Source organism: Malus domestica, chromosome 02 (genome assembly GCF_042453785.1).
Source record: "Malus domestica chromosome 02, GDT2T_hap1".
In the NCBI taxonomy this organism is placed as follows: domain Eukaryota; kingdom Viridiplantae; phylum Streptophyta; class Magnoliopsida; order Rosales; family Rosaceae; genus Malus; species Malus domestica.
The window spans coordinates 13,859,029-13,878,458 of NC_091662.1; the positions used below are offsets into that span (position 1 = coordinate 13,859,029).

The 19,430-nt window shown below is 36.1% G+C and overlaps 1 protein-coding gene across 2 annotated transcripts; it reads left to right on the forward strand.

Moving 5' to 3' along the window:
* Positions 1-893: 893 nt before the first annotated feature.
* On the forward strand, positions 894-6,496 carry LOC139192868 (uncharacterized). 2 transcript variants are annotated; one of them, XM_070815727.1, is made up of 10 exons: positions 894-1,868; positions 1,945-2,046; positions 2,149-2,194; positions 2,282-2,357; positions 2,475-2,844; positions 3,534-3,783; positions 4,134-4,376; positions 4,457-4,576; positions 5,316-5,771; positions 6,118-6,496. In XM_070815727.1, exons 1-9 carry the CDS (start codon positions 1,797-1,799, stop codon positions 5,762-5,764), a joined length of 1,728 nt encoding a protein of 575 aa, XP_070671828.1. In that variant the 5' UTR covers positions 894-1,796; the 3' UTR covers positions 5,765-5,771; positions 6,118-6,496. The 2 variants fall into 2 exon arrangements, with proteins under 2 accessions (XP_070671828.1, XP_070671830.1); XM_070815729.1 differs by having other exon boundaries at positions 919-1,868; positions 1,945-2,032.
* The last annotated feature ends 12,934 nt before the right edge of the window (positions 6,497-19,430 follow it).

Genomic DNA, 19,430 nt, shown 5'->3' on the forward strand with positions numbered 1-19,430 from the left:
TTGAGTCTGTTACTTTATCTATAGTTGTTTACCTAGTTCTTTTTTGGCCTTATACTAGTTTTTAATGTAATGAAAGATATCTTACTTAATCAGGAAAAAAAAAGTGGGTAGTTGCTCCCCTTGGCATTAAATGGGTCTGCCCATGACCGGAGACAATTAGAGATGACCACCTCCTTAGTAAGGATTCCTTATTTGCCTGTTCGAGAAAAACTTTTATAAAACAGATCTACCGTCGTTATAATGTCTCGAATTACTAATACAATAGCATTTGTAAGACTCACCGCATGGTCTTGAGTAGCCAGAATTGCAATGGCAACAATGTTCCAGTTCCACTGTTTCTTTTCCCACTTTGTTGGTGGGTATCTGTTATTTGTTCATCTTTATGTTTCTAAATTACAACTTTTTACTTGATTTGTTTTCTTCTTTCTTCCATGGACACCCTGTATTAATTTGTACTGGTACAATTAAAAACCTTTTCATCTATTGCTACGAAAAGAGTTGTTTACCATGCCCACAAACTGTTTGTTTGAAATGCCTAAATGAAAAAAGGGAAATGTCTTTTGGGCTTTTTTACTCATTATTTTAAAGAAAAACTAATAAAAATAGTTCGAAAATTTTGAGTTTTAACGATAAGGACAAACTGAAGGGTAAAATGAATAGTAACATGATTGACCTTTTAGTGTCAAAATGTGGTTTTTCGTTAAAGTAAATAGTATTTGAAGCTTTTCGTTAAAGTTCGTTTTTAAAAACATATAGGGATTAAGTCCAGTTAATTCAGTAGTTAAAAGACTATGTTTGTTTGGGCTCGTTAACCTTCACTGGACTGGACTGGATTACACGTTAGTGTAGTCTTGTGTTTGTTACTTACATAGACTAATTTAATTAGATAAAGCGGGACTCGCGTGCACTATCTCCTTTGCTAAGAGGTCTTAGTGAGACACCTTGAATACCATGGGATTGCTAAGACCTCGTATGCTTGCTTCGCCAACATCGCCTACACCTACCAACCCAGAACCGCAGAGAACCTAAAATCCAGAATCAAGTCATCTCGTTTCGAATCGTGGAGAACCCAAAATCACCAACTCTTCGTTCGTTCGTTTCGAATCGCGGAGTACCCAAAATCTCCAACTCTTCGTCTGCTTGTTTTGAATCTCGAAGAACCCAGAATCAAGTCACAATTTCTCTCCTCTCTATGCTCTCTTCGTCATTTGTTCACCTCCAAGCTCACCAGCTTGCCTGGGCCCTCGCAAGTAGACAAAGACAGAGAACTTGGCAGGCGGACAACCAGCCGACGCCCACTTCCATCTTCAACCACAGTTTCATATTAGTCTTCTGCATATCTGCACAAATTCGATGGAATAAAAAAACCCAGATTCGGTGGAAGGGTAAAACCAATCTTCAATCATGAAACCCAAATTCGAATCGCTAATTCCAAATCCCAAAGAGTGTTCTAATAAACTAACCTATTTTCAAAGGAGAGGGTAGGGTGTTCAAGCGATATGAGTACTGAAAAAAAATGAGAGAAATGAGAGAGAAGAGTGTTCCAGAAAAAGGAAAAAGATAAAGAAAATGGAAAAAAAAAATTATTTAATTTGTTATATCAAATATTTCACTAAGTTAATTCAGTTTAATATAGTCTAAGCTAATCTAATTTAGTCCTGAAGCTAATCCAGGGTTAACAAACGCACCCAATAGTCCAAGTCTGGTCCACTACAAAACGAAGGTTGCCTCCAAATTCATTCCCTTCCTCCCTCCCTCCCTCCCTACCATCCCCTCGCAGCTTTGGTTCCCAAACCATGAGAGAACTCGTCACTCTTCAAGTTGGAAGCTTTGCAAACTATGTGGGCTCCCATTTCTGGAACTTCCAGGTACTTCTACGGCTTTGCCCAAAAACCCATTAATTGTTTCTTTCTGCAAATTTCTAACATATTTATATGTTTGAAGGATGAACTACTCGGGTTGGCGGAGGACGCTTACGCCGATCCGGTGTTCAAGAATCAATCTTTGAACATGGACGTGCTCTACCGCTCTGGTGAGACGCACCAGGTTTGCAGATATTTTACTTTTTCAATTTAGAATGTTTGAACAATTGTTTTGCTTCTGGTTCACTTTCTTACTTAAGAGACTCGTGAATTTTGACATGAACAGGGCACTGTGACTTACACACCCCGCCTCGTTTCGGTTGATCTTCAAGGTACGTCAAAATTTTCAATTGGGTTTGTGTATTTGTTGGCCTCGAATGTATGGAAGTGTAAATTTTCGTTCTTTTTGCCTCTTGCAGGGTCCCTCGGGTCTATGAGTTCACGCGGCACATTGTATAATGAGGGTTCATCTGCATCGTCAAATATTTTCACATGGTTAGACCCTTTTGTATTTGGTTTTTAAAAACTTGTGCATTTTTTAATGTGTTACCATATATGTTCTCTTTGTTGTTGTATATAGATGAATTTAGTATCCCCTGGACCAATGTGCAGGGGTGGTAATGTTTCTACTCAAGCCGCTGAGCCTCATAAGAAGAATTTGTTCTTACAAAGTTTGTACGAGGAAGAGGAGGGGGATTTTTTGACTCTTCAAAGTGGTGTCAGTGGTGGGGAGGAGAGTTCTCAAAGAGAAATTCATGACAGCGAAATAGTGGAGAGTTTAGAAAATGGGGTCCGGTACTGGACTGATTTTTCAAAAGTTCACTACCATCCCCAGAGTTTATATGAATTGAGTGGATTGTGGGTGGATCCTCAGAAATTTGACAATTACGGGATTGGAAGAGAATCCTTATCTGCGGGTTTACAGGGAGAAGAAGTTAGTGAGAGGCTTCGCTTTTTTGTAGAAGAGTGTGACCATATTCAGGTTTATTTTTGTTTTACAAACCTTTCTCCTATACTTTGATCTATTTACATTTTTTTTCTTGGCTTAGTTTGTTTTGGGGAGGGGATGAGTTTCGATCTAAAGCTGTCAGTTAGTGCTAGTCGAATGAGTTTTGTTTTCTTAGGTAAGGAGCGTGAGATGCCTACTTTGGTATATTGGTATTATAGATCATCACATATTTCTGAGATTACTTTCCTTTTGTTTTATCGGTCTTCATTACGTATTCATCTGCAATACATCTAATTTTCGTTGTCAAATATACTCTAGAAGTACTATTTTCTATTAATCATGTACTTTATTTTAGCCTTGAGAAAGCCACGACTGTCCAATATGGTGTATAAGTAATGTCTTTCTAGTTATATGGACATATGTTAATTTGATTGAAACATCATCTATGACAATGACCTGTTCATTGTCCAAACTACATGAGCTATGTTTACATGGACTATTGTCTTTTTTTGTTTTTGTTTTTGAGATTGATTGCTGCACTGGCTAATATTAACTTTGAATAAATCTTTCTTAGCCTTTTAAACATCAAGAGTAGAAGTAATATCCATATTTTCAGTTTCAAATGAGTTTCTGGTGCTCCTTTTTGGTATAAGCTTCTCAATGTTGGGGTTCAACATGAATTTTGATTTAATGTATAACCTTGAGTCTTTGTATTTTGACAGGGTTTTCAATTCATCGTTGATGACTCGGGAGGTTTCTCTCCTCTAGCTGTGGACGTTCTGGAGAGTATTGCTGATGAATACACAAATGCTCCTGTGATGCTTTATGCTGTGCGTGGTTCAGGTTCTTCCATGGACCCCAGAAGCCAGAAGCAGAGAGTCAGTAGGAAGCTTCACGATGCAGTTTCGTTTTCAATGCTGTCATCCTTATGCAAACTGATTGTTCCAGTTGGGCTACCCTCATTGAGTACAAGTAAGAAATTTTCCACTTGTTGAATGTATTATTCATACAATTGATTTTCAAGACTCTTCAGATTCATTTTACATGGTGCTCCAACATTGTGATTGTAGAGCCTTTTTTCCCCTCGGATGCCCGGTGTCATCCTATTTATCATGATGATATCATTAATATTCTTCTTAGGTAGTTAAATAGCCCACCAAAAGAGTATTGGCATAACTGATATGGAAGCTATGGTTTAAAAGCTTTATTTTGAACCAATGGTTTGCTATTCGGTTTCTATGGTCAGTGTAGATGCTCCCTTACTTTCTCTGTTCCGGATAAGTTTTCTTGTGGACTAATCATCCTTTCACTTGATTTGAAAGGCAAAGCTTCAACCTTTCTCAGCATCAACAATGAAAGGCCTTATCACTGCAGTGCAGCTTACGCTGCCACCCTACATTCTGTTAGTCTCCCTTTTCGAATGGAACCACTTGGGCCCACTGGAGACTCATCTTATGCTTCTGGTGCTGTGACTGTTAGTGAGGTTGTGCAAATCTTATCAGGGCAAGCTAGGCAAAATATGGTTGCCATTCTGGATGCTGCAATGCCATCCCCTTCTTTAGCTGGTATTTATTTTAATTGATTTTCATATCAGTCCCTCAATTAATAGCAGTTATTTTGGTTAATTATTTGGCATTTTAAACAGGGAATTCGCTTGGTGAGACTTTATTAAGGAATTTGCAGCCATTGACACCAGAGACAGCAGAAGATGTTGAGGACTTACAGTCAGTAGAATCCATGACAGTCCATGGGGCCCTAGGATCAGGTACGTTTAGTACAGCATCAGTTGTTCCTTATTATGTTTTCTTTAGTTTCCTAGAGAACATTAAGGATAGTTCATATTTTGCGCTTCTGGCTTATCGTTCAATGATCATATTTTCTGAATATGAAATTTAGTGAACGCTCTAGTTGCCTTAGTGACTAGAGCAATGTAACTTTGGGTGTTGGCATTAAATAGAGCTAAAATCTTAAGGCTATATGCTTTTTTTGTTTGGGTGACATTTTATTCACTGGTAATCAAATCTGGTGGTATCTGTTAACTGGAACTTGGGAGAGGCTTAAAACCATCTATCATAGGTTACAAGATATGTGTGCCCTATATGGTACATTACAAAGAAATGTTTTAGTTCCTGAATATGTATTCCCTGGCAAAACCATCCCTAAAAATGTCCACTCTGGTGATAACTGTGCTCCTTTTCCATCTTATTCTTGTCATTAGTTCACTGTCATTTTGATTACATTATGAATCATTTGTGCATTTCATTGCTGTATAATGTATACGTAACTTGTTATTTTAGAGGAAATATGAGTTTAGTGCTTGTGGAATTACAAAGCCTCTCATTGTTGAAACTTAAGTTTCCACTCTTTTGATATGGTACCCGAACAAATTAGTTTGACAACTGATGGTGTGAGTTTGGGAGGGGGGAAAAAGGTATGAAATGTACCATTGGACTGGTGTGGACTGGATGCTTATTATATTTTAACTCATTGTTTCTGTTCAACAGGAGGTCATCGGGCATCAATTTCTGAAGTTAAGGATACAGTTCACGCTGCCTATGAGCATGCAATAACAAGGCCGATCTACTGCCATCTGTCAGTGGCTCAATGTCCTCTTCCAATACCTTTGCCTTTTCCTTCAATTTTTGGCAACCTTGTTGGCCAACATGGTGAACTTTTGAGCACGCCAATTGTTGGTTCCCCCACAAGGGGATCACTTGATGTTCATTCCATCCCTATGGCAGCTAGACTACGGTCTAGCAGTGCTGTCTTGCCATTTTTGGAGAATAGATTGGGTGGCCTCCGTAGCTGTGGGATTGCCAGAGGAGCTCCTGGGGCGGAGTTAGTTAGAAGTTGGGGCTTTGCAAAGGATGAATTAGAAGACATGGGTGAGATGCTGTCTAAAATGATCGCGACACTGGATCCGCATTCTCAAATGTCATCTGATTCAGATTAATTTTCCGGTTAGTGTCTCTATGCCTCTCTCCTTTCCATTTATTCTTTGTATATTATCTAAGTGACAGTCGTTGGTCAATCATAGCACCTCTTGAGTCCTTCACCTTTACTTAATTGGATTTCCTTTACCTCTTAGTTTTGCTCACTCAATTCTTCGGGCAGCCATAGTATTTGCTAATATTTGTTTAGTTTATATAATCGAAATAAAAAAGTGGGCCAACCATATCTATATGAATTTGACCAAGTTATAATGATAATGATGCATGAGCAGACATGATTCAACATTTTAGGGGGGTTGAATGTGAAGCTTTCTTTGCCTGGGGAAAGCAACTACTAACGCGTGATTTTACGCAGGTGGAGATACGTGGAAGTGCGGAAAGAATGAGTTTGATATGGCTGGATCTGGAAAAAGAGAAGAGAAAGAGCTGTTCAAGCTGTCAATTTGTGGTGAAAGTCAAAGATGTATGTTCGAAACTCGGAATACAGGGCAAACTGGTAAAGGATGAGAGACCAAGGAGCAATGAATTTCTATACTGCTGGATATTTTGAGTTAGTCATTTACATTGTCTTGTTTTCTGCTCAAATATATGTGGGAAGATCTGTGTGCCTATGTAAAATCTTTGTAGTTTTTACGTTCGGTTCTAAAATTATGTGGATAAAATACTAAGATGTTTCATGTCGCCATTTTCTTCCCACATCAAATTTCAATTTCATCGAAAGTATTTGGACACAATGCCACCAGTTACGTAGTTGAAGTTCAATAGTATCTATAAACATGTTTACAGTTGATTTGTTTGTCGATATTAAGTGGTTTCGTTTACTACATGAGAATTGATATGGCTACTAGACAGTATGGGAGAAGTAATTACATTGCCATTTGCTAGAAGCTCGTCGAAATTGTGGCAACCATAGGAAGCTCGTCGGTATTCCAAAATGTGAATGGCATATTCCAAATCCGGCAATTGGTACGATGGTCAAATGTTTTGTCCAAGAACTCTTAACGCCCCCCATGGTTGAAATCCATTTCCCGTACACCAATGAATTTACAAATCCCACTTTCTATGTGAAAGGAAAAAAGAGCGACGGATTCATTCCACACTGTATGGCTCCCATAACATTCTTTTGTACCTTGTAAACTATCCGGCACGGATGCATCGGAAAATGATTCCTCATCCATGTCGAACGAAAGGATGGCTTTCTTGTTTTCATCTACAGTTTGTTTGAACTCATACCATACACCTCTGCCGTGCGACGGTGAAACAAAATCCAAAAACCCTCGAAATGCATTACGATTCTAACAACTTAGTAGTCTATAGCCAAATCCCACAGCTACTCCTGTGGACTGCAATATGTTCATTTCTTTCGGGGGAGGGAGATGAAGGCACGACTTGGGAAGAATCTTGGATTCCTTTAGCGCCGGATTGCATAGAAAAACCTTATTTCGGATGCCTTATAGCCCTCAAGAAAATGGAACATTGAGGTCGAGATCTTTAAGGTATTAGACATCACTATTGTTGTCATTGCAAAGACCTACAAGCGACAAAAAAAAATTCTTCGAGTCATCGTTGGTTTCGTTGAGGATGCAACGGTTGGAAAGGATGTATATTTTTGTGGGTGGATGAAAATATGTTGTCTCGGGATTCTGGGAGGTGCACATCCACAAAGCTAGGGTTGTTGATGAACTTGTACCACGATTTTACGAGCGCATCTGAATCGCAATAGAGAATGCGGAGGAAGACATGACAAGATCTGCAGCACCATTTCTTCTGGTTTTGCAAAAGTCTGCCATTTTCTGAGAAATGACAAAACGGACAGAAGAGTACATCACAAGAACAATACTGCAAATTAAACGTATACAAAAGAAATCTAGAAATTCAAAAAAAGTGGTTACTCTTTTTTATTTCTTATCAATTCAAGGCAAGGCAGTGTGACCGTCTCCTTGCACTCAAGTTTGAACCTCCCTACGCATAGTAGTTTAGTATAGATTATCACCTTGAAACAAAAAGTAGTTGAAATTCTATATTTGAGATTTAGGAACGAGAGGATATTGAATTCTCTGAAGCTATATAATTAAATTTAATACTTTGACAAAAAAAAATGGTGTTTTTCTTTCAATGCTTTGAAATGAAGCCAATTGATTGTACAGAGGAAATCCAACTGGTTAGTAGCTAGAAATGAAATTTACGGATAAAAAACTATTTATGGTAATTATTTTGTTAATCTTAATTGTAAATATTTGTTAGTATTACTTTAACTCAGTTGAGGACCTTGGAAATATTTTTTGAGAACTTAGTCAAAATAAATATTTTTGAAATCCCAATTGCTAAATGATCAGTTTTTAAGTATATTGTTGAGCAGTTCAACAATTGAGATTTGATTTCTAATCATTTGAACCAACTTTCCTAGATTGTTTTGGTTGTGTAGAACTAATGAATCAATCCCAATGAGATTTTTCTTATGAATTGAGTTTTTTTTAAAGAATTAACTGGTTTCGAACTGATGGACATCTACATCAAAATTTCTGTTCAATTATGATGAACGTCAAAATTTGAATTTTCATATACAAATCTTTGCTACTGCTAGAGTTATGGTAGAAGTGTTAGATGATGTTTTTATACCTCTAAACCATATATACAAGGATCGAACAACTAAATCACTATCTCACAACCAAGCACCAGAAAGAACATTGTCAAACTAAACTGAGCAAGGAAAACATACCTGCAGACATGCTGGTGGAAGAAGAAGCCATACCAATTGACACACAAAACCTTCTCCTCTCTGCAAAACTCAATGCTCTCCAAATTATAGGTTATTGGAACAAATAAGAGTGCAATCTTTGTGAGAGTAGTGGCATGTGATTTTATACTGCAAGGCCCGGATTGCCCTATAACAATCATACAAGGAATACAAAAACTCAATCCTTGTACAAGTAGGAATTCTACTCTCGAGCCAATAACAGAGTTTCAATCCAAACCAAAAATGGATTAACTCTTATAGACACATTAAGACTTCTTTATATCAATTAGAAATACACAAGGATTATCTCAATTCGTAAGAATCACACTCATACTCCAACGTTCTCCCACTTGAGTATGATTCATTACACCAAATAATCATCTCAAAATTGTATAAAGTGAACACAAAGTCTTATCCCAACATGTCATAATTTAAAACTACAATTTGCACAAATCAAAACATTTGAATTTATAATTTTTTTGCAATACTAAATACAGAATCAACTTATAAGTCACAAACATCCAATTTATGGAAACAACAATGTTTCTCAACTCATAAGTAAACCAAAAATTGTTTACTCCCACTCATATAGCCCAACGATTCAATTAGATCAAAACTTTCAACAAAAAGCTTATCAACTCAAAGTCATTCTAATCGATATGAACAACCTGACTATAATTCAAACAACCACTTCATCAAATCAAAATGACTCAAGAGCTTTTATTGAATTATAAAATTGTCTTCCTAGTAGGGTTGGGCACTTGGAACCGAAAACCGAAATTGAAACACGAATCGAATCAAACCGCACCAAACGGTTTGGTTTTGCGGTTTTGAAACCGTTTCAGTTTCAAAACCGAACCGCGGCACACAAAACGGTTTGGTTATGGTTTTGGGTTTTCAAAACCGCACCATATAATAAATAAATGTTATATAACTTATATTTTAAACTTTTCAACTAGGTTATAACTTATAAGTTTGGTTTTGCGGTGGGTTTGCACTTCGACTCCACTGCTTCTGCTTGCATCTCTACGTCTGCCTTTGCGACTGCAAGTCTGCAACCTCAACTCTGATGTTTTGGTGCTGTTTTTTTTATGCAGTTTAGCTGCATTATTTTTTGGTGCAATTTTGTGCAGTTTTTGGTGCTATTTTGCTATCGTTTTTTATGCATTTTTGTTGCATTTTTTTTGGTGCAGATATGTGCAGTTTTGGTGCTGTTTTTTATGCAGTTTTGCTGCAATTTTTTTTTTTTGCAGTTTTGATTCTTTTTTGCTGCAGTTTTGCTGCAATTTTACTGCATATTCATTAATTAATATATGAGGAAAATAAGACCGTCTTATGCATAAATAGGTGTATATTTTAAATTGTACATTTTTTCTCAAAAACCAAACCGAAACTGTTTGAAACCGCACCGCACCGAACCGAACGGTTTGGTTTCATTTCGGTTTTGGCTTCAAAACCGCACCGCACCGCACCGCAAAATGTTTCAGTTTCGGTTGTGGTTTCACTCGAAACCGCACCAAACCGCACTGCGCCCACCCCTACTTCCTAGTACAACCAATCACAGACACATCTGGAAAAGCTGCACTAAATGAAAACCTCAAACTATCTATAAAACAGAATAACAAAACTAGCTAAAACAAACTAATAATACTTAGCTTCCAGAAGCTGTTGTAGAATATCTTTGCATGAAAATAATCCACAATCATTTTCCAGTAGCTCTAAAACAGCTCTTGTATTTGTAGCAACTACTCCCACTTTTCTAAAGCCTCTTTCACTCCCATTCGAGTAACATGTGACTTGAAAACTCCATTAGGCAATGTTTTTGTTAAAGGATCAACAATCATCAAATCAATAGTCAAATGTTCCACAATGATGGCACCTTGTCTGACCTTTTCCTTTACTTTGAGAAACATGCTGAAGTTCTCTTGTTGTTCTTCGAGAAGAACATTGCACGATTGTTGTCACAAAACATCTTCACTGGTTTCTGAATTGAATCAACAACCTTCAACTCAGTGACAAAGTTTTTAAGCCATATAGCTTGCTTCATGCCTTCAAAACATGCTACAAACTTTGCCTCCATTGTAGAAGTACTTATCACAGTTTACTTAGCACTTTTCCAAGAAATAGCACCCTCATTAAGCATAAACACATATCCTCTAGTCGATTTCCTTTCATCCAAGTCTCTAGCCAAATCGGAATTAGTGAAACCTATCGCCTTTAATTCATCTTCACAACCATATACCAGCATAAAACCCTTGGTTCTTTGCAAATATCTTAACACTTTCTTTGCAGCCATCCAATGAGATTCATCTGGATTCGATTGAAATCTACCTAATAAACCAACAATGAAGGCAAGATCTGGCCTGGTACATATGTTGGTATACATTAAACTACCTACCAAGGAAGCATATGGCTTTAAGCTCATCTTTCTCTTCTCTAACTCAGTTTTTGGACACTAGTCTTGAGTGAACTTGTCCCCCTTGTTCACAGGCACATAAGCACCATTGCAATCTTCCATATTGAATCTAGTTAGGACCCTCTCATTATATCTTTTTTGTGACAATCCTAGAAGCTTCTTTTTCCTATCTCTGGTTATCTCAATCCCTATAACATAATGAGCCTCCCCTAAGTCTTTCATCTCAAAATTAGAACTGAGCATAGTCTTAGTTTCATGTAGCAATTGCAGGTTAGAACTAGCTAGCAAAATGTCATCGACATATAGTACCAGAAAGATAAATTTGGTACCTTTAAACTTGAAGTATATGCAGTCATCTAGCTTGTTCTTCGTGAACTCATGAGCTGTGATAACTTTGTCAAATTTAAGATGCCATTGTCTAGAAGCTTGTTTAAGTTCATAGATTAACTTATTGAGCTTGCAAACCATATTGTCCTTCCCTCTTTTAATGAATCTAGGTGGCTGCTTCATATGTATATCTTATTGAGGAAGCCAATTTTTACATCCATTTGATGTAATTCAAGATCAAAATAAGTTGTTAATGCCATCATAATCCTCATGGAGTCCGTTGAAGAAACAGGAGAAAACGTGTCATTAAAATCAACCCCTTCTCTCTGTGTAAAACCCTTTGTTACTAATTGAGCCTTGTACCTTTCAATTCTTTCTTGAGCATCTCTCTTGGTTTTATAAACCCACTTGCAACCTATGGATTTAGTTTTGGAATCAGACTCTACCAAGGTCCACACATTGTCCTTTGACATATACTCCAATTCATTTTGCATAGCTTTCTTCCATAAGGTTGCTTGTGGACTTGTCATTGCCTGAGAATAAGTTACTGGATCATCAATATCACCTAGATCAAACTCATTTTCTTGTAGGTACACATAATCATTTGAAATAGCTAGTCTTTTGATTCTTGTTAACTGTCTTAAAGGTCGTTGCACAGACTGATGGTTCTGATTTCGAATCTCTTCAATAGCTGGCTCCAGATGATCATCTACTTCAGGTTGTATCTCATTTTTAGTCATCTCAGAGTCCTCATTCCCAATTGTGAGTAGTGCATTTGTGAAGATAAGAATCTGCACATAGTTGTTGATTGCAGAATCAGTTTATGTAGGATTGAGTTCACTGAGTTCTTCAAATACAAAATCTTCAGCTGCCAAATTCAATACATCTTATTCTTCAATAAAGACAGCATTATAAGTCTCTTAAATTCTCGAATGAGCATGTGGACAATAAAACTTGAAACCTTTGGATTTCTCAGAATATCCAATAAAGTAACAAGTTGTTGTTCTTGCATCTAATTTCCTCTCATTGGGATTGTAAAAACAACCTTCAAACTTGCATCCCCATACATGGAAATGTGCAAAGCTAGGCCTCATTCCTGTCTAGACTTCAAAAGGTGTACCTTTGACAAACTTAGTTGGTACTCTATTCAAGATGTAGTTTGTAGTCTTAAGTGCTTCACCCCATAGAAAACTAGGCAACTTAGACCTAGAGATCATACTACGGACCATCCCAATTAGTGTTATGTTTCTTCTCTCTAATACACCATTTTGCTGAGGTGTGCTTGGTGTAGTATATTGTGCCATAATACCTTGTTGTTGGAGATAATTTGCAAAGGGACACTTTTGTTGTCCAGCCTCAATGTACCTGCCAAAGTACCCTCCCCCTCTATCTAATCTAACAATTTTAATGCCACTATTCAAGCGCATAGTTGTAAAACTCTTCATGCAGTCGACACATTCTTTCACATTTTTTAAATCAAGCGCAGGAATTAAGTTTGCTTTAGCTAGTTGTAAAACTCTTTCTTTTGAAATGTGGCCTAATCTTTTAAGCCATCAACTATATGATGACTCAGATTCATGCATTCTTAAGTAGTACTTAAAACCAGTGGTGGATTTTCCTCAAATATGTAATCTAATTTCCATAACTCTTTATGCAAAGTAGTTGTCCATAATACATGATTCAATTTGTTCTTTTGAAAAAATTTTATGCATTAATCATCACAAAGAAAACCAAAACCTTATTTCACTAATTTTGATGTAGAAATCAAACTTCTTCTTATATTTGGGACATAAAGCACATCTTTTAATTGAAGAACAAAACCTGAGTTCATTTTGAGTTTTACAACCCCAATTGCTTCAACAGACACGTTTGTTCCATTTCCTACAAAAACATTATAAGAATCCTTATTTGTTTGTTTTTGTTTTTCAAAACCGTGCAATGTGTTTGTAATGTGAACTGAACACCCTGTGTCAAACCACCAGGAATTTCAATCAAGTTAGACTCCACACAAACACAGACATCAGTTCTACCTTTACTCCTCAGCCAATCCTTGAATCTTTCACAATCTTTTCTAAAATGACCCTTAAGTTTGCAATGATGACATTTAAGTTTAGTCACATCTTTTATTTTGACATTAAGATTGTTAGATTTAGAGAATTTTGAGTATTTAGCAGGCTTACTAGACTTATCAACAAGATTGTTGAGATTAGATGTCTTACCAAAAGCAGCCATGGTCCCTTTATTTCTAGCATGCACAAAATTCACAGCTTCTACTTCTTTGCCCTTCTCTAGTCTTTGCCAAGTTTCCTCTTATACACATTGGGCTATTAACTCATCTACATTCCATGTCTTGTCTTAAGTATTGTATGGCACTTTCAATTGACTGTACTTTGTTGGGAGAGCTTGTAATATCATGAAGACCAGTTGTTTCTCACCAATATTCATATCCATTGAGTTGAGTTTCTCTGCAACATCTGTCATCTTCATGATATGATCTCTGATGGAAACAGTCTAATTGACATGTATTGACTGATCTCTGCCTTATCAGATTCTTTGAACTTGTTCTCAATAGCCTTGAGGTAGTCAATAGCAAGGTCATGCTTCTTGATTCCCCCTCCTATTGTGTCAGTCATTACATTTTCAAGAATGGACATGGCTATTTGCCCTAGTCCATCTTTCAAACTCAGTCTTCTCAGATTTTGTGCTTTTATATGTCAATGGTGGTGGTTTGGGTGTGTCCAAGGCAATGTCAAACTCATTTAAAGTTAGCAACAATCCAATCTCACGCCTCCATTTCTTATAGTTACTTCCCCCATTGAGAATTGGAACATTGGCAAGATTGAGAGTCTTAAGTGAAACTGCAGACATTCAAAATGCAATCACAAAAGGAACTGTAAGTTCTGATTTCAATCCACGTTTTTCACTAACTACATGACACCAATGAATTAATTTAGTCATACATATAGTCTTTTCAGTATGAATGAAAAGCATATATAGATTACACAATTATGTAGTTATAATATCAGACTCAATTGAATATTCAATCCTCATGATTTTGCAGTTCCAACAGATCAGATAAACACAACAAAACCAATGAACAAGTTAAATATGCATAACAGGATGAGAATGTTTACATCATTAACTATTCACATTATTTGGTCTCTATACTCACAATAACATCAGAAAACAAGATTTCTTGCAGACATTTATATAATTACAACATGAGATTAAGAACAAATAATTATTACCTCAAAGTTGCAATACCAGATTTACACAGCGGAAGCAATCAGTGATGATGTTATTGGAACACAAGAGCAGAGAATTCTTAAACTTTTCTCAAATCAATACATGGTTCATTTGAAAGATATTGCATAAAATCACCCTTGTTTGCAAAAGCTTCATAAACAGGAGTTACCTTTTCTAACGGTAAAAAATTTAAACGCCCGAGAAAACCTAGTGTTTTCTATTATTTTCCAATGGTCAAAATTACACTACTACAATATTAGCTTTAGGTGGCGTGTGACAACCCGTCCCTAATTTTCCTATGTAAATTCTCCCCGAGTATGTGTATTGACGATTATGCCCTTATTGGCAAAAGGCGTGGACGTATTCTTATCGCTTTCATTTTATTTATCGCTATCGCATTTAAATTGTACATGTCGTTACGAGTGTACGTAAATTTTTATCAGTGTGAAAACGCTTTCCCGGATAGATTTTCGATACTCTTTTCAGTAGAAAATCTAAAATCCTATCCCTAGCTTTTCCCTAGCCCATCCCGTGCACCCTCCTCCATCATTCCTCTCTCTCACCAATCCCATCTCTCCCTCATTTCTGTCCCCCAATCAGAAAAGAGAAAAAGGAACTTTCTTTCTCTCTTTTCCTTCTTTCTCTCCCGTATGCTTTCTTCTCTGCAAAACCCTTAAATGAGCTGCTAAGCTCATGGAACGAACCCAAAAACCACACCATTGTACTCCCCTCCTCTTCACGAACTCAACAATGTTCTTGAAACCTAGTTTAGACGAGTTTTGACTCGTTAACTCGTGAGGTCCGAACTCGGGCACACTGAGTTCGACGTATTTTTGAACGAGTTAGGATGATTTGAAGCTTGGGAAGGCTTCTACACAACTTTTTGAAGGTCCTAGGCTTGTTTTGGAAGAAGGTTAACGTGAAACGACCGGGTTTCGAAGAGTTCACTTTTGGCCGGAACTTTCGAGGCTTTTTCTGGCGACCTCCGTCCACTTTTTTGACTCCAAACAGGTATAACGTGATCATTCACTTCACTAGCTTCAAATCCATATATAGTACGTCGAAAATGGTTGAGAAATGAAGAAGAATAGTGAATTTGAAAATTTTCCAGAAATCCGGCAAAAAATCGAGTTGCGGACGGCGGTGAGGGCAAGGGCGATTGGAGAAGGTGACGGAATATTCCGTCAGAGTTGATGGAATATTCCTGACGAACGTCAGGCACTGGCCTATGCATGAGGCGCGTCTGGCCATGCCCTTGATGGCGCGTGGAGGTGCTTGAGTCATCCAAATTTTTTTTTGAAAATTTGGGGATGTTCATGACGTCGAGTAGGTCACGATGGTATATTTAAACCCTAGGTTTGAGGAAACTATGGGTGTTTTATTTAAGTTTCCTTATATGTGCTTTAATTAATTATATTTTAGTTATTTCACATATAGGGGAAACATATCCCGATGATGTTTGAGGCCAAGCTAGGCTCGGGGGTTACGACCCAGCGACGTACTTGTGAGTTGGCATTTGTTTTATACCTATTCATGTTTATAGTTTCTATAAATACGTATTTGCTTCACTTTGCGTGTATATATATATATATATTGCCAAATAATTAATAACTACTATATAATTGTGATAATTGCTGCTTTATGGTTGAGATATTACTGTCATAGCATTCATACATATTTGTACATGCTCATCTTGCTGCACTGGTGTTAGTACTCGCTCTAGGGCCAGTGCCAGTCCTTCACGTGTATGTTCACATTGCATCGTTCGCTCGTCTTGGATCCAAGTTAGGTGCCAATCCTATCGGGTAAATTGCATTAGGCAATCCGACTTGTATGTGACCTAGCTTCTGCACTAGTCTTCACGTGATCGTAGTACTAGAGCATATTGATTACACCCAGTCATGTTTGTGTCAGAAATTATCTGTTCGAACTTGTATGTCAGCTTAGATGGATGAGCACTTAGCTATACGTGATTATCACATGATTATATTATTGTGGCATTTGATACATCATGATTTGGCATAATTCTGATTATTATACTACTATAATGTTGTTGATTTATTGGTTACACATCTACGTAGTACGTTTCAAGGAAACTATACTTGTTTTAAGGCGAGGAGTTAGTATATTCGAAAATAAAGGATTTCGTATAAGCATTGTTTTGTTGACCCACTCAAATTTGTTTTTCGCCCCTCCAGGACCTAGATAGCTGTACTCTTTGTGGCACTTGAGGAATCACGGCGGTTCTGACTTTCTCTTTTGTTTAGACGTACGAACTTATCACTCTTGTGTAATAAGCGTACTTTAACTACTTTGACTACTAATATGTAGTCTCACTGTCTATTACGCTCTGAATAATTGTAGTGGGTTCGTTCCACGAATGCGCACTCTTTCCCTTTTATCATTTAGTATAATTAGTTATAATTTTATTCACTTTTTGCATCACTTACCCTTATGGTTACGTCACCTCACGGTGATGGCCAGTATGCTTCGACCTTTCTAGATCGGGATGTGTCATGGTAGATGATGGTGGGGGGTATTAGAAAAATCTTGTCGGTTATATCTGACATAAAGTCCTGACGGATATTTAATGGCGAATATCAAAAAAATCTTGTCGGTTATAACCGACAGTATTTTTGAATTTTTAAAAAAAATATTTTGATATTTTCTGGCTGTTTTTAAGTTAATGGTGGCGGTTATAACCGACAGAAATTGACTATTTTATTATTTTACTTTCTGGCGGTTATTATTTTAGTATTCTGACGGTTATAACCGACAACAATGAAAATTTTATTATTTAAAAATGTTATATTGATTAAAAATAAATAAATAAACACATATTTTAAATATTTTTTTTTCTGCTCATGACCCTAAAGTCTAATGAACCCAATTCCCACGAGCCATAAATTTTCTAAGAGAAATAATAACAACAGACTACAATCCAAAGCTCAATCATTTTTGTAATAAAAATTATGCTCCCTCACAGGCAAGCATCAAGATACAAAGAAATTCAAACAATTTTTTTCAATGCGTCACAAAGAACATTGTCTGGCACAGAAACACACATGAACATCTAGTGTACGCTATCATGTTTGATTTTATTATTTTAAAATCTTATATTGATTATAAATAAATAAACACATGTTTTAAAAATAAAAAAATTCACTCATGGCCCTGTCGGATATAACCGACACGAACAAAGCAAAATTTTGGACAGCCGCCAGAATAATCTCTGAATGTTTTTTTTTTTTTTTGCGATTTTTTACACATGCTATCTTGGAGTATATACAAACATATTTGACGGTTGGATCGTTGAAACTAGTTTCGTAGAATGCATATCCTATCAAATTGATAGATCTAACAACTATATAAAATAAGATTTATCCACTAGTTTAAATATTTTAAATTGAAGATCAAATTTATTCATTGCATTCTTATAGGGTCAAGGAGTGTAGCTGTAAAAAAATCATCAAAATCAGAGCTAAAATAACCGTTAAATTGTGATTCTTCGTTTATAACCATAAAAAATATTTGTTCTGTTACCTAATCTCTGAATGTTTGTTTTTTGCAATTTTTTACGTACGCGATCTCGGAGTGTGTACAAACAAGTTTGATGGTTGGATCGTTGAATAACGTTTCGTAGAATGCGTATCGCATCAAAATGGTAGATTAAACAAACACTTAGAGTTAATGTTATACTTCCCCATCAAGTATAAAATAATATTTTGTGGTATCCACTAGTGTAAGTATTTTAAATTGAAGATCGAATTCGTTCAATGTATTCTTATAAGGTTGAGGAGTGTAGTTGTAAAAAAAAAATCATCAAAATTGGAGCTAAAATAACCGCTAAATTGTGATTTTTTGTTTATAACCGTCGAAAACTTTTGTTCCGTTACATAATTTCTGAATGTTTGTTTTTTATGATTTTTTACGTATACGATCTCGGAGTGTGTACAAACAAGTTTGACGGTTAGATCATTGAAAAAAGTTTTGTAGAATTCGTATCACGTCAAAACGGTAGATTAAATAAACACTTAAGAGTTAATGTTATACTTCCATTAAGTATAAAATAAGATTTATCCACTTGTGTGAATATTTTAAATTGAAGATCGAATTCATTCATTGCATTCTTATAGGGTTAATGAGTGTAGCTGTAAAAAAAATCATTAAAATTGGAGTAAAAATAACCGTTAAATTGTGAATTTTCATTTATAATCATCGAAAACTTTTGTTCCGTTACGTAATCTCTAAATGTTTGTTTTTTAAGATTTTTTACGTATGCAATTTTGGAGTGTGTACAAATAAGTTTGACGGTTGGATCTTTGAAAAAAGTTTCGTAGAATGCATATCGTGTCAAAACGGTAGATTAAACAAACACTTAGAGTTAATATTATACTTCCATTAAGTATAAAATAAGATTTTGTGGTATCTACTAGTGTAAATGTTTTAAATTGAAGATCGAATTCGTTCACTACATTCTTATAGGGTTGAGGAGTGTAGCTGTAAAAAAATCATCAAAACCGGAGCTAAAATAACCGTTAAATTGTTATTTTTTTTATAACCGTCGAAAACTTTTGTTCTGTTATCTAATCTTTGAATGTTTTTTTTTTTTGTGATTTTTTACGTATACGATCTTGCAGTATCTACAAACAAGTTTGACGGTTAGATCATGGAAGCTAGTTTCGTGGAATATATATCTCCATTAAATTTGCTTAAATTTTGAAGTGGGAAAACTAATTTATGCTAAATTTTTATTTATGTTTTTCAAGTATTGATTAGACAATATTTAGTTTGTGTAACGACATTTTCATTGTACAATTATCTTTTTATTTCTTTATCGCATATTTTACATGGGTTTTTATCTATTAAGCCAAACAATTATTTATTTAATTTTTGAAAAGTATTCTATTTAAATACATATTATTTATTTGTTTATTAAACC